Source organism: Polistes dominula, unplaced genomic scaffold (genome assembly GCF_049000335.1).
Source record: "Polistes dominula isolate Pdom_NZ unplaced genomic scaffold, Pdom_raw_medaka contig_77, whole genome shotgun sequence".
In the NCBI taxonomy this organism is placed as follows: Eukaryota; Metazoa; Arthropoda; class Insecta; order Hymenoptera; family Vespidae; genus Polistes; species Polistes dominula.
This window is the reverse complement of record NW_028301152.1, coordinates 6,096,016-6,111,202: the sequence shown is the minus strand read 5'-3', so window position 1 is coordinate 6,111,202 and position 15,187 is coordinate 6,096,016. Positions and strand designations below refer to the sequence as shown.

The 15,187-nt window shown below is 33.7% G+C and overlaps 1 protein-coding gene across 4 annotated transcripts in view; it reads right to left on the bottom strand.

Moving 5' to 3' along the window:
* enok (histone acetyltransferase enoki mushroom) overlaps window positions 1-15,093 on the bottom strand; it is a 28,662-nt gene extending 13,569 nt beyond the window's left edge. For 2 of the 4 annotated variants that reach the window (XM_015316777.2, XM_015316779.2), the window contains exons 1-2: window positions 13,565-14,253; window positions 3,026-3,807 (exon numbers count right to left, since the gene is read on the bottom strand). In XM_015316777.2, coding sequence (XP_015172263.2) covers window positions 3,026-3,589 — 564 coding nt within the window. In that variant the 5' untranslated portion in view covers window positions 3,590-3,807; window positions 13,565-14,253. The other 2 variants (XM_089178355.1, XM_015316780.2) reach the window with 2 other exon arrangements.
* Between the last annotated feature and the right edge of the window lie 94 nt (window positions 15,094-15,187).

The window sequence follows — 15,187 nt, the reverse complement described above, 5'->3', positions numbered from 1 at the left end:
AATTAGATAAAAATATACTGCAGTCGATTTATATTGCTATCTTAAAAATTGTAAACAAAACTATAAAATTGGTAAAGAAATTTGATGATTTCCTCTATACGTAAGAATATAAGTGTAAAAGGTGAATGAGTCTTATAATAAATATTATACTTCATCATTTAAATATGTTAAAAGATCCATAACGGTGAGAACGTAATAGTTCATAGTTTTATGTTGTTTCACAAAGTTTCACAACTTTGCATTTCAATGGAATAAATAGATGTGTAACAGTCGGAAAGAGAGTGCACGTGACGTGTTCCATCTTTCGGTCCAACGACCTGTTGCTCTATAGATGCCTACAGAGAATCAAATAACCGTCGTTGTACCGTTCGACTCGTTGATCGGATTACGTCCCTTTCCATGTTATATATTTTACTGTAAGTACTTAAATTGAAATTTTAATTTTCTCTTGCAGGCGGACAAGTTAAATTTGCAATTTATTCGCAAGAATTTTTTTTTTTGCCATACGCGAGTACGTTACGTTTAAAAGAAAGAGAAAAGGAAAGGAGAAAAAAAAACTGGAAGAGAAAAGTGTGTCGAATTACGTGATACGAACTACGTCATATCGTAATTTACATTATTGCAAAAAACGACAGTTATATCGAAAAAGAAAAAGAAAAAAAAAGTGTGAGCATTTTTATGAATAAAGTTATATCGAAAAATGCGCGGGAAAGGGAGAGCACGTGCAACGTGGCGACGCATAACGGCAGAAGGAAAAAGCTATATAGGTAGGTAAGAGAACCGCGATTGGCAGTCCCGCGTCTGCGTACACCGTTTTTGAGATTACTCCGCGTTCTCCGTCAGCGGACAGCACGTAAAACACGAGCGCCGCAACGGGCCACGCGAGCAGGTGAGAAGAATACGAGAAGGGGGGAATGTGTATATGTGTATACGTCGAGTGATTCCATGCGCGCAAAGGATCAATAAGAGAAGCGATATACAAACGACTCGCCGGAAGTCGGTCGAGATAGCGCATCGTCGCTCCCCTCTTTGCCTCTCCAACAGCTTTCTTCATCTCTCTCTCTTTCCCTCTTGCCCCGAACAAACAGTTTCGTTCAAAAGAGAAAGAGATGAAAGGATTCTATGGCCTTATGCCTCCTCTCCTTCTCTTCCATACCCTTCCACCTCTCATCATACTACACTACGCTCCATACATTCTTCCTTCCCTCAGCCAAGAGACTTCTCAAGGCGTGGGCATACGGCGTGACTTGGCCAACCGCGCGAAGAAAGGACTGGTAACAAGCGCGTAATATTTTCTTGCTTGATTCGTACGAAAAGACTTTGAACGTTATACCCCGCGCGCCTACCGTGTTCGGCCATCTTTGCTGTTTTAGTTTCTTCTTTGTATTCGTCTGTTAGTTCATTTGTTGGGGGGTCATGTCATGTTCTCTTTTTCCATGAGCAAATATATATGAATAATTTCGACATTCTAAAAAAGCAAAAACTAAAGAAAACTTTATCCCACTTTCTATAAACTTGACGAATCTCTCTCGACTATTATTTATTTTATTTTATTCTTTGTCATATTTTATATCGTGATCCTATAATTTAATGGAGCTCGAATATTTTTGTTGACGTAAAGACATAATTTTTCTTCTTACTATTCTATTGTTTTTTAAATATAAGAACTGTATTCTTTTACAATTGCAGGAAAATTTAATTCTCCTTAATTGATATGGATTATTAAGGAGTTCTATAAACAGAACACAATAATACAATATATGCCTCTAAAAGAGACAGGAAACCGACTAACAACTGACGCAAATGCCGAGAGTTTGTTACAGAATTTATGACCACTCGCAATCAGAAAAAAAGAGAGAGGGTGGGAGTAGTGCTGGTACGCCAACCGCGAAAAATGTATCGACCCGTTACCCTTTCGCTGTACGATTTCATTCCATTTTTACGCTACTGTTAGCGTTTATTATTTCAATGAATTTGATTTAAAATGTGATGATTTCAAATTTTTTCTCCACTGCGATAATATGTCATTTAAGAAACTTCACCATCTTGCTGATCGTTTCCCGGAGAGGTTTTACATTGTATCCTTTTATACATATTACTAGCGATTAAAATTGCCAACTATTCTTTTGTGAGTCATTCGAGTCAGTGACATAAGTAGTAAGAAGCCACTTCAACAAAGAAATAATTATAACAGAGTTGTGAGCGAAAAATCAAGTTTTAACTACTATATTTTATCCTAAAGGTGTTTTTTACCACAATTTTGAAAAAAAAATAACGTTGTTTAGCTTTTAGCAGTAAATTGAAAATATTTCTCTTCTTATTTATCGGTTATTACTGCGTTGTAGCTTGAAGAACAAAACCTGAATTTGTGAGTAATATTAACAATAAGATTAAAAAAATGCTAGCTAAACGTTAGTTTGTTTCTTATGATAAACTGGACTAATATGTATACTTTTCTTACAAAACACGTGATTACAATTAATTGCTCTACATTGTGCCACTAATTAGAAAGATTAAATAGATATTAATATCCAAAGAAAAATGTCTACGAACAATCTAAATAATCTTTAACAATATCATATATAAAATATGCGTAATTTAATGAATCGTAGTACTTAATTAATAATAGTAAAAAAAACTTGCTGATTTTGTAAGCATAGCATTCTATCTAAGAATATTTTAATTAAAAATAACATTTAACAAACTAACCACGTGATCATCGACATCTTTATTGCCATTGATGATTATAAATGTGAACGAAGCGTATTTAAGATTAATGGATCGTCCTCGACCTATTTTTCGGCAAACATTACAAACAGACGTATTCGTGATTCTGGGTGAGCTGAAGATTTGAATGGAAATTAAAATTCTAGCTACTTTCCTTGGGTTATCAAGCGTACGCGTTTTTGAGATAAGAGAAGGGATAAAAGGCATAGGAAGGTCTAGTTTCCCTCACCAAGTTGTCGAGTTCAAGGTCACGAAAAACACACTCCATCAGTGAAATACGAGAAGTAATATTACTGACCTTGGGCGCAGGAGGTTCCTGAGACTGGCTGTGATGGGCAGCTCCTTCAGCAGCACCACCACCAGATTTCTTGTGATACGGGGGCCTGTCGGGTTGCCTAAACAGCCTACCGTCTTGAAGAACGAATCCTCTTTCGACCGCCCTTTTCGCGGAGAGTCTCAGAGCTGTCCTGAGATCTCCTTCAGCTTCTTCTTCCACTGTATGACTCTGTCTGATATACTTTTCGATGTTTTTCAGACTTGAGCCATCTCTTTCACCAAGCTCTCTCACAGCCTTTCCTAAGACCTTACTTAGGTCAGTCCCTTTTCCAACTTTTAATGGTTTCGATTGCAAACCACCAGGATCCTTATAAGATGATTGGCCCTTGTTGAAAATTTTAAGAACATCACCACGTCTCACGGCGACCTCGAGATGTTCCCCTATCTCTTCCTCGTGAAAATTGTGATGTTGTCTTATTGCGTGACATATACGCTCGACGCTCGGCCTCTGTTTCTGGCTACGAATTTTTCGTATTGCATCCAGAAACCAGGTCGACCATGTTTCGGCTGACTGGCTCCCATCCATGTCGGATCGTCACCGGAAGCAAGGCTACCGGAGAAAAAGAGGACTGTCTCCGAGCCTGATATATTATATATCTAGGCTCGGCTATGTTTGGTCCCGAACTCGCGACATTCTTCACATCCTACCAACAGCAAAGTCCATTGTCATTTGTCACTTTCTTAATTTATATTTCTCTTACACTTTTCCTTTTTCTTTTTTTCTTGTTTTCTTTAAGAAATTTCCTGAAAAAAGAAAAAACAAAAGGATAAATATTTAAATATTTTTGTTCACCTAAAAATCAAATTGAAATATTAATCGTTAAAAGTCAGATCGAGCATAACATGTAGTCAATTGATCAACGTGACGACTATTTTAAAGACGTGGCCATGTTACGGATACGAAAAGTATCCAAGCGAAAGTCTCACGGATTGCCATGTTGGTCTAACGATCGATTATCTTGCGCATTGTCACTTTATCTAAATAAGATCTAGAATTTATAGCGAATCACTAAAAATGATTTGAGAAATTTATACATAAATGAGTCTTATTCGAATTAACAGATGGTATCGTTAATCTCTAGCATGTTTTATTTTGATCAAATTTTCAATTAAAAGTGTAGTTTTAGTAAACTTCATTAAAATTAATGAAAATTTTGTTAAAACTATGTATAATTGGACCAAGTCATATGGAAAGCACACCAACCCATAACAATTTGAAAGATTCAAATTTCAAGATTTTAACTTAAGACAAAGAGTGGCTTTATTCCTATTGGATCATTAGTTATATGTTAATGAGTAATATAATTTATATTATTTACAATGTGGTTAAATTTGTAAGTCTAAAATAAAAAGAACAGCTTGGTAGGCTTAATGATCCTATAATGTAAAAGTTGTTCTATAAGTTGATAATTTTGTATTAAATGAAGATAAATTTGTATATAATTTAGCTCAATTTTTATTAGTTTATTCTAATTACTTATTCACAATATTATTTATAGATTTCAAAAATTGAATTTCTTTTAAAAAAGGGAGTTAAGTTAAGAATATACAAAAGTGATTCAAGTAAAATGATTTAAATAATTATGTATAGTTACGTAATATATAAAAACGATACTTATTGATAGATCTTTATCAGAAATAAATAGCAACATTGTATCGAACTTTGATCATGTCTTTCTTTCCCACGTTCTTTGACGCGTTAGCCTTTATCCTCTAGCTTTCACTCGACGAATCTACGTACCAGTACCTACTATTATATCGATTAACAATCGATCGGTGAAATATTCGTGATTCTAAAGCTTGACGAAAAGCATCATCATCTAACCTAACCTTCAAAAGGTTAAAGTATCGGTTCGAGGACGAAAGAAAGGATTTTAAAGGTTGCCATCTATCCAGAGAAACGAACATGATCACGAAACTATTACGTCGTAAAACGATCTCTGTTTTCTCCGACTTTCTCCTATGAGTTAGATATCATTCTCCTTTCCCTACACCATAGAAGAAAACGAGTACGTGGAATAAAGTAATATATAGAGAATCAAAGAACGGCGAAAAATATTTCTAATCGCGAGCTAATGTATTACAAGTAACCATATTGCACAACACGAACCGACCTATAGGTGAATGCGAGACCTCACTAGTTTGATCTCGCATACGCACTTAATACTACACATACCAAATACAGGGTGTTCGAAAAAAAACTATTCAATATTTATACAGTATATAGAACGCACTATACTGATTAAAAGTCTTAGTAACCATAGGTTGAAAAATCAACTGTTTCTGACATATCAAAATGTTTTTTTAATATTAGTATTATGATTTACTTATTGGCTTCTTAAAGCACTTAAACACTGTATTCAATCAAAGATAGATTAGACATAGTGAACCAGTTGCATGGCCCACTAGATCCCCCTAGGATTTCAACTCAGAATTTCTTTCTTTTTAGAATATTTGAAAAGCAAAGTATATTACTCGTTGTTAAAAAACTTAGTAGAATTACGAAATCAACTCCACAGTGCTTGTTTCATCATCTATCTGAGGTGTGGAATTTTTAAGAGAGTTTGCGACTCTATAAAAAGATGTTAAATATTTATGGAAATAGAAGGAGGACATGTGGAACACCTTCTGTAAATCCAAAAGCTAGAAAAATAAGTCAATTATAATACCAACATACCAAAATGTTTATATCTTAGAAATAGTTGACTTTTCGGCCTATGATTACTAAGACCTTTTTTAACTTACAGTTAGTATAGTGTGTTATTATTGTTATTATTATTAACTAGTGTTAGGAACTCGTAAGCTCATTGCAGCAAATACTAAATCCCGCCAATGTTCCCATCTCTGCGTCAAATCCCTCCTTTCGCGACTCTTGTACCCCATTTCGTTGAGATTTATCTCCTAATATTATCTTTCCACCTACGTCTTGGTCTACCCAATGGTCTTTTCCCATTAGGTTTACTGCTTAGTATTTTATACACGATTCGATCCTTATCTATACGCATCAAGTAACTTGCCCATCTTAATCGATGCAATTATATGACGTTAACGATATCCGGACTACTGTACAATTGGCGTATATTTACGTTATGATGATTTTTTGAAGTACTTTATTTTCAAATACCCTAAATTTTGTCTCATTTTATAACGTAAACAACCATAGTGTTTTATATACGCTTTATAAATATTGATTAGTTTTTTTTTTAGCACAATTGTTTTTATTTTTTATTTTTATTAAAACAATACGGAGCATGATACAAAAATTCAAATAGATAAACCATAAATGAAAAATGTTAAATACAACGCCCCTTTACAATACAGCTTTAAGGGTTATTACTCCTACCACCAACGCCTTTATTATCTGCTATTCTTTAATAATATTACCTTTTGTAGAATGTTAGCATTCCTGATACGCATAAGTCAATGCCTCCGGTGCTTAGGTTTCGAGCTGATCGTATCAAATATGTTCATGGTTATTCATTGAAATAAAAGCTGAGTAAAATGCAATTTTAAATCGTAAAAAGTAAATAAATATATTTTATTTATTGCAAAAATTGTTTAAAATATTATTTTAAAAGTTGTTTTATTTCAAATATACTGAAGATATTTGTGCTAAGGTTTGGAATATTTAATGAAATATATATACGAGTATTGCGAATTCTTACGTTTTCTTGTTTTGCATTGTAAATCATTTATTCAATTTATCTTCACTAAGGACTGTTAAAAATATAATACTTCAAATTAAAACATAAAATATTTTATTTTATAATTTATACTATCGAAATAAAATATTTTATTTATTGAAAGTTTATTTTTTATTTGAAATACTATTTTACTTCAATTATGAAAAATCTACTACTTAAGATAGTATTTCCAATATTATTTCCATAAATGTTACCCAGCTCTGATTAAAATGTTTTTTTTTTCTAAATATAATTGTTCAAAGGACTTAAAAAGCTATTATCCAGTAAGATTGAACTATGATCGAAAGAATAGGTTTTTTTTTTTTAAATAAAATGAAATAAAGAAGGATAACAAAGTTCAATAATCTAACTGAGCCACTCATATGTCAATATATTATTTATTATTGAATAACCGTAAAAAATTGTTCTTATTTGGTGATTTTCAATCTAATTAATAAAGAAAATTTATTTAAGATATAAAAAGGTAAGTGTATTGAGCAAATTGCTTAGCTAATAAAATTTAAAAATATTCTATAAGTAGAATTTATCGCTTTGACCTATGAACGATTCATCTCTTCTTTTAACCTATTGTCATTTTAGCATAACCAACCATTAAAAAAAATAACCCAACTATGTGTGAACAAACATTAGAGCTTTCAATAGGAAGAGGAATACGTTCCGATCCATAACTTTGAGTCACGAAAACTCGATCGTCAAACACGGATGCATTATCGTAATTCTACGAGTAACTACGATATAAATGCCACCCACCATCTCAAAGATCTTACCGTGATAGGTTTCACGATCTTTCTTATTTTTCTTTATTTTTTTCACCTCTTCTTGCGCCTGCAATAGTCAATTTAATTCATCAACGTCACTACATATAATGTTCAGTTTCAAAGTTTTTATCTGTTGTTTGATCTTTCTTTTTCCCTTAGAAAAAAAAATATGACTTTGTTCATAAAGATAACATCTTATTAAAAAATTAATTGCGATAATTAATAATACAGAAATCTATCGATCTTCAAAAGGACAAGCAATTAGTTAAACATAAGGGGGAGTCTTATAATTTAATGATTTGTAAAAACAGCATCAAATTACAAAGCTATAAGATTATTAAAACTAGCAAAACATAGCTATTTTTTTGTCAACTTTAGGTCAGTCCAATAAAATAAAAAATTTTAAATTAATACTTCTCTTTAATAAATAAACCGTTTAAAAACATAGCAAAACGACAAAAATTAAAATACATCCAATAAAAATATAAAAAAAAAGCCATCGTTTCTTTAATTCAAATCTTCAAATTAAATTTACAAAATTTTCATCACTCATTCAGTCATTGAAGGTTAGTAGCTTACTGTATAATTTGATCGAATTAATGATATTGAAGTTTAAAATTAAGAATATTTCAATTTTCCCGCCAAATCAATACCGTCAACTTGTACACCATATAATCGTCCAAATGCAAAATCAATCGATCAATCAATCAGTTAAATGACAGGGACCTTTAAAAATCTTATCGAAAAGTGAAAAGTGACGCGCTATCATTTGTTTCAATTCATTTCGAAAAATATAAATGTGATGCGATAGCGCACATTTCAATGCATGTCAATGGTATAAGCGTACCGTCAATTGCGCAACGCAGTCCGATACTCTAGCACTTATTGTTAAACGGTTAATACCTCATCTTATCAACGAATGTCACAAATGTATATATTCATTTTATCAAGATTTTGACTTCGAACTTGCTTACAAAACTTTCTTTTAACTAGATATACCAGACCAGTCATTTTGACTGATCTGGTTACTTTAATTCAAAATTTCTACTTCATGTAACATTTGATTTCTGTAAATAATTAAGCGTTTTGTTATTTAAAAATGTCTATAAATCCATTTATCTATTAAAATTATTATTGTTAAACATTTTTTGTTATTTTTTTAAGAATAAATAAAGATTGGAAGCAAAGCTCAAAAAGCATTTTTTTTATACACCAGTCATTTTGACTAGTGTTGTAGAAATAGGTATACTGAAAATGGTGGTATATCTAGTGTTAACCATCAATTATTACAAAAAAAATTTAAACAACAAAATTATAAACTAGTAAATACCAAGCAAATTTGTCCAAAATTATTAAGAAAAGAATTAATAGAAAAGAGACGACATAATAATGAGAATGAAATAAGAAGTTTAAACCAACGATTTTTAAACTATGTTCAGCGAAAAACTAATATATATATATTTTTCGTTTACGTTTTGTAGAAAGAAAACTTTACATCTATCTTAAAACATTCTGATATAATTAAATAATGAAGTTTAAATTTAAGTTTAAAATGAAGTTACATTTTAATAATGTAATTTCAAAAATTGATCCCCTCGATTAGGAGAAGACCCTAAACGACCTAAACGCTTACGGCAAATCACACGGAAACGAAATGCAGCTGCAATACGAGTTGACCTAGGCCAGGATCGTCAACAAATCCCCTCTCCCTTCCTTTCGCACGCGGATGTACGATAATAAATATTCTTCAAGAGAGTTTTACCGGCAATGGAAGAAACGAAACAGAAGTTGGTAAGAGAGATAAGAAGGGTCGAGTTGGGTAGAGTTGGATGGCGTAGAGAAAGAGGTAGTAAAATCGCGTCTTTAAATTGATTCTACTACTCTTCTCAACCTCACTCTATCTCTTTCCAACTCGTATTCTTGACTCAAGCTAACTATTGCGCTGTTTTCTTGCCACGTGAATACTTCGTCGGCTTTTATATATCATCCTCTATGAAAAATAAAAAATGATGTAGTATAATTTGTAAAAGCAATTTTTTTATCAGTTATGTCAAAGTTTACTTCATTTATAATAAAATACTCTTTTGCAATCCAATTTATATCAATTTAAAAATTTAATATTCTTAAAATATGTTTCTGTGTACAGAAATTTTTAAATATTGTATTAAAAGAAAATATTAGTTGTTATAAATTGACAGTGAGAATATAAATACTCCAGTGACTCACTTTATTTTATAGCAAAGAAAACAGTTTCTCGTAATACAAACTTCAGAATTATCACGACACGTAAGCAAATGAGGAAAATATAAATAAATGTAGTTTTTGTTATTCAATATGTAATACTAGCGATATCGGATGATATCTCTATTGTACTTCTTATGTACAAAAATAAAAATACCGTTATCTCGTTTGCTAGAATCGATTCTATGCTATATGAAAAATCAATTGAAACTACGATTCTGCATTTAACAGCACAGCTGAATAATTAGACATATTTACCGTTAAACAAAAATTTTTTTAATCTGATGAATGAATTCTACGACGTATATGAGTGATTCTTTTGAACGACGCAAATGGTTTTTACTAGTTACAGGTTAAGTACGGCGCAATATACTTGACCAGCGTTCCTTTTTCGCGCATGCGAGACAGAAAAGTTTCCAAGTCAAAATAAGAAATGATTTTACAAAAGAGCGTATGGTTATAAATTTACATTAAGTTTGTGTATGCTCTAAAAAGATCATTTATCTCTTTTTCTTTCTATCTCTCTTTATCGAAGCAGAACACATGTATTAAGATCCTTCCATCATGTAATATAGAATAACAAAACATTCCAAATACGATAATCGATGAAAATAGAACATCAATTCATCAGCAACTTGTTATGCTTTAAAATAATAAACGAATTTAGAGACAATTTATTTTCTTTTTTAATCAAATTCTATGAAACGAAATATTATCTGATATTATTTCAAATTAAAGAATTAATAAGAAACTAATTAAATTTAGATCGTAATCAACTAATTACATGACCTTAACAATAAAAATGATCTCTTGATAGTTTCGGTTAAACTATTAAAATAAACTTCATTAAACTTTAAAGATAATGAAGCCTTTTAGATTACGTTAAAAACAGTTGTTCCAAATATAGATAAACAATTAATTAAAGAGAACGTATTCACAAAGAGATCTCGCATATAATTCGCACTTTAAGTCGTCAACATTTCAACAAAGCTTCTTCACACAAGTAGTAGGTAAGACTTGAAAATGAATTGACGACCTTGACTCGAATTTGCTAATCAACCAATTACCGGTACTGATTTCAACAAATTGCGTACCTAGTATATATATTTTTTTTAACAGGCATCAACGAACTGTGCGCTACTTCCTACCAACGAAGATAAAAAAAAAACAGTGAGATGCGACGAAAGGCACATGACGACCCTCCCAAGTATACCTCCTGTTGTAACCATCGAGCAATCTCAACAATCGCCTTTTTTCACCGTGGGAACGATTTCAAAGTTGATAAAAAAGACGGAAATTGAACGAAATATCACGTGTTACTCTTGACACCCGTGCATTTTTATTACTCCCTTTTCGTTTCGTTGGACCGCCAAATTTAAATATAATTTTACAAATTTAAAAGATCACAAATGAACAGAAAACATAGGACAAAAAGTTTAAGGAGAAAACATGCGTTCGTCTGTCTAACATCCATTGGTTTGACCGAAAATATTCGTTTATCGTTTGCTAAAACTAGATCATAAAGTAGTAATAGTAAAAATAATAATAATAACAATAATAATATGAAATGGAACTACTGCATAAACGATGTCATTAAGTTAATTTTAATAACTTCACGATTAAAACAATAACGAAAGATTAAGCGAAGTTTTTCAATCAAAAGAATTCTTTCAAAAAGGTACGGTTAATTCGAACTGACGAAGAAAGAAGAGATTTGGGAAGAACACTGTTATGAGGTTACGTCGTATTGCCTAATTTGTTTAGAAATAATGCACTGATCAAATTAATATGACAAGATGATATATTATGAAATAATGATGAAATGAATAATCATGAAATTGAAAACGATCTGAAAAAAGCAAAACAGACGTGTTGAAAAGTAAAGGAAGATCGTAAGTATATTATACTTATCGTATTCGATTGGACCAACTAGAGTAGCACACAATCGAAGGGGTCTGTTGGTTAAAGCAAAGAAAAAACCGGGACAGTGAGAGGAAGAAAGAAGTTACGAAAGAAAGAACGAGACGGACAATAAGAGATCAGTCGCTACTATGTTGAACGTATGTAAGCAAGTACGTCAGTAGTATTATACGTACAAACACGTAGGACTTTCGCGATCTTGTTGGAGCGAGTGAGCGTAAGAGAGAAAGATAACAAGATAGAGAGATAGCAAGATAGCGAACGACGAACGAACGAACGAACGAATGAGCGAGCGAGTGAGCAAGCGAGAGAGAGAGAGAAAGAGAAACGAAAAGAGAGGCAAAACGTCTTTCTCGTTCTCCTTGTCTTATTAGCTCAAAGGAAAAAAAGACAAGAAGAACACCGTCGTGGTAGGAGCGATCGAGTCCGTCGCTTGTCCGTTTGCTTACTCGTCGACTCGTTTCTTCTTTCGACTATAAAAGAACGAAGAGAAACGAGAAAGAGAAAGAGAACAAGAGCGACGCTACGACGGAGCCGTGGGCGAGGAAAGACCACTTTCTGCAACCAGCTGTAAGTACTTGTTGGGTCCTCTCGCTCGACATGACACGACAACGACCCGATGACGATGACGATGATGACAACGACGACGACGACGACGACCGATGAATCGAGCAAGATCGCGCGCGCTACATGGAGAGAGAGCGAGAGAGAGAGAGAGAAAGAGAGCGAGAGAGAACACGAGAGAGAAACGGGGATAGCAGCTGCCGCCACCCGTCGCGTCATGACGACAACGAACGGATACAACGTTAGCACGAATTGACTATCCTAGGCCACCATTTCGTTCATTTTCGAGCTAGCCAGGACATTGCGTAAAGAATGGAAAAATCGATGAACCCAGCGGTGGAAAGAGAGAGAAAGAGAGCGCACGATCGACCACCTCCTGGCGACCGTCGGCTCGTGCCCATTTTCGAACAAAAATTCCGTCGCTTAATGAATCAGCCGATTTTCCGTTTACCGATAATTCGTGTCTTTACGTTTCTCGAAAAAATCGCTACAAGGTAGCCAAAGCATGGCGATATAACTGAACGCACAATGTTCGTCCCCTCTCCACTTAAAAAAAGGCATCGCGTTACGCGACGGCCGAGCAACGTTTCCGAAGCCCGTCGGGCAGCCATCTTGAGTAGGTATGGTACGGCACGATACGATACGGCTTGTTTCTTCCTTCATTCCTTCCTTCCTTCTTTCTTTTTTTTCTTTCTTTATTTATTTCTTTCCTTCTTTCTTTCTTTCTTTCTTTCCTTCGTTCTTTCCTTTCTCTTTCTATCTTTTTTTCCTTCACACATTTTCGCGCGTTCTCAAATTATCAAGGAATTACGCCATTATTTTTCCTTTGGATATTTTCAGTAACTCATCTAAAACTCGAAATTCCATTTGGATGAGCATCGTCATCGTTTTCTTAGTAAATGAATATAAATAATAAAAGGATAATAATGAAAGTTAAGAAAACGATGAAGATTATACCTATAATACCAATGGAAACTCTCTCTTATGATATTACCATTTCCTTCTCTTTCTCTCTCACATATACCACACACACACCATACTCTCTTTCTCTCTCTCTCTCTCTCTCACTCCCGCTCCCCCCTTTTTTTCTATCTCTAAAGAGAGAAGCAAACACTTCCGACGAAAAGATCTGTGTATATTCGGAGCAATCTTTCATCTTCTCTTCCTCTCTTTCTCCTTCTCCATCATCGATTCCTCGTCTTTCTCCTCCTTCACCTCCTCCCATTCCTGGTGCTTGTACAACCGCTACTACTACCGCTTCTGTTACTCCAGCTACTGCTGTTGCTATTGCTATTGCTGTTACTGTTTCTTTACCTGGTCAGAATAGTTCCATTTATGATGTATCCAGGATAACGACGATACTCCAGGGAAAACACAATCGTTAAACACTTAATTGCGTCGACACGCGATTCGCGCTTAATCACCGATCACCAATTATCTCGCGACAACGGCGTCACATTTCACACAAATCAACAAAGGTTACCCACTTGACAAAGATGGCAGTCATCGACAGGGGTTAGATACACTACGCGCACGCGGTGAGAGCGTACTGCGCACACATTGCGCGCTCCTACGGCGCGGCAGAACGACGAACGACGTAAACGAAGCAAATAGCGAATCAAATAACGAACCCGACTCAATTGCGGACGATGAAATGCGTCCATTCACTTCGGAATATTTTTGCGCGGCACGCGACTTTGCTTCGACCAATCACCTCTTCTTAATCGATCTTTATTCGCCCATCGTTCTCTTCATCGTCTAAAAGCCCTGTTTGCTCCGCTTGGTGTTACACGTGCGTATCCCACAGCATTGCGTGCTACTACTCAAGATCCTCTTTCCCTTCTCACTCCTCAACCTGAAGACGAATCGAAAGGAAAGAGGGGGTACGAATACTCCTAAACGATATCGTACACAAAAATAAAGTGTGTTCTAAAAAAAACTAAAACGCGCCCACAACAGGCTTACCAATTTTTTTACAATCGAAGATATCTAGGGAATTTTATCAAATGTTTTTACTTGCCTTACACCTGTCTCTTATAGCATCATTCTTTTTTCATATCGCTGAACTTTTAACTTTAATTGAAATATTTAGTTATGTGCTCCAATGGTGATTTTAAAACAAAGCTAAGATTATCATTCGCCGTAAGAATAGGGACAAAAAGTAGAGAGTCGAACAAATTCGTTGTTAGCGATTCAACGATCAAAACGTCAATTCGTTCTTCGTTTTATACGTGTACTCGCTAGTATTTAACTAACAATAAATTTTAAGCCTCATACACAATACTCTCCGTAATCCTTCACTCCACCGACATTTTATTTTTAATAAAAAGAGGGATGTTGGTATTAGCAGCAAGTTGGCAATATCGAATGTACTGATTGGTGATAGTCGATTATATTTCATCTAGAAACGAGCCAATTATTATGCTTTGTATATGATTGTTGAAAAACTTATGAATCTATGTAAGGTTATTAAAAACATAAATCGGCTTTTCTAATTGGTCCATTTAACAATGTTTCGTTTTACGATGTCAAATAGCTTGTTTTTATCCTAAGCATTGTAAGCCTATCGGAATTATTTATTTTTTAATGTAATACTATAGACGACGTATATAGGTTAAAATTATATTCCCGCATTATGTACTCTCCAAAGGATTCAAATATTTCAATCATGTAAACCAAAACGATTATAACAGATGCGCTTAAGTCGCACATTGAAGGAAAAACGACCGAAATGGAGCGAAAGACAAGATAAAGATATTTTACTGCACAGCAATGCTCTAAACATTGAAAAAATTATACATTACAATACTAATAAATGTGACTTATAAAAACAATTAAAATATATTATGAAATAATTAATCATCGTTTTTCTGCCAAGTAATAATAACAAATACAAGTAAAACATTATAATAATTTATGATTACAATAAAATTTTAT